The sequence below is a fragment of the Bison bison genome, unplaced genomic scaffold, assembly GCF_000754665.1.
Source record: "Bison bison bison isolate TAMUID 2011002044 unplaced genomic scaffold, Bison_UMD1.0 scf7180017846537, whole genome shotgun sequence".
Taxonomy (NCBI): Eukaryota; Metazoa; Chordata; class Mammalia; order Artiodactyla; family Bovidae; genus Bison; species Bison bison.
The window spans coordinates 16,903-17,505 of NW_011477110.1; the positions used below are offsets into that span (position 1 = coordinate 16,903).

General features: G+C 61.4%; 1 protein-coding gene across 1 annotated transcript in view; it reads left to right on the forward strand.

The window, feature by feature from the left end:
* The window catches only part of LOC104988675 (tenascin-X-like), a 16,848-nt gene extending 16,721 nt beyond the window's left edge, over positions 1-127 (forward strand). Inside the window, exon 20 of the mRNA XM_010840078.1 lies at positions 42-127. Within this exon, the coding sequence (XP_010838380.1) occupies positions 42-127 (86 nt within the window). The remainder of the gene's footprint in view (positions 1-41) is intronic.
* The last annotated feature ends 476 nt before the right edge of the window (positions 128-603 follow it).

A 603-nucleotide genomic window follows, 5' to 3' on the forward strand; every position in this document is an offset into this window, starting at 1 on the left:
CCCGCCACACACCCGGCCGGAACTCGTGCGGCTGCTCCCAGACGGTCTCGTCCAGGTGGGCACCTTGGAGGTTGGGGATAATGACCATGCCCTCAGGGATGTCGTAGCCGAAGATGCTGAGGGTTAGGGTTGAGTTAGAGGCCCGCCGAGGCCCCGCTGGGGCCTTGGCCGTTCATTCCTAGGCCTCCGAAGTCACCTGCTAGGCCGCGTGGTGCGGTGAGGCAAGGCCAGGGGCACGACCGGCCGCAGGCGCAGCACCTCCGCGATGGTGGCGTTGAGCAGAGGCAGCCGAGCGCGGTCCTTGTAAGTGACTCGGGAGCATGAGGCTCCGGGGCCCAGCTCGCGATCCAACTCCTCCTGAAGGCGGCGCTGAATCTGGGAAATGGAGCCCCAATCCTGGCACTGGCCAGCCCCCAGCTGCCAACCTCCACCATGTGTGTCTCTATGTATGTGTGTGTGTGTGTGTGTGTGTGTGTGTGTGAGTCACTCAGTCATGTCCCACTCTTTGCAAACTCATGGACTGTAACCCTCCAGACTCCTCTGTCCATGGAATTCTCCAGGTAAGAGCACTAGAATGGGTTGCCATTCTCTTCTTCAGGGCAT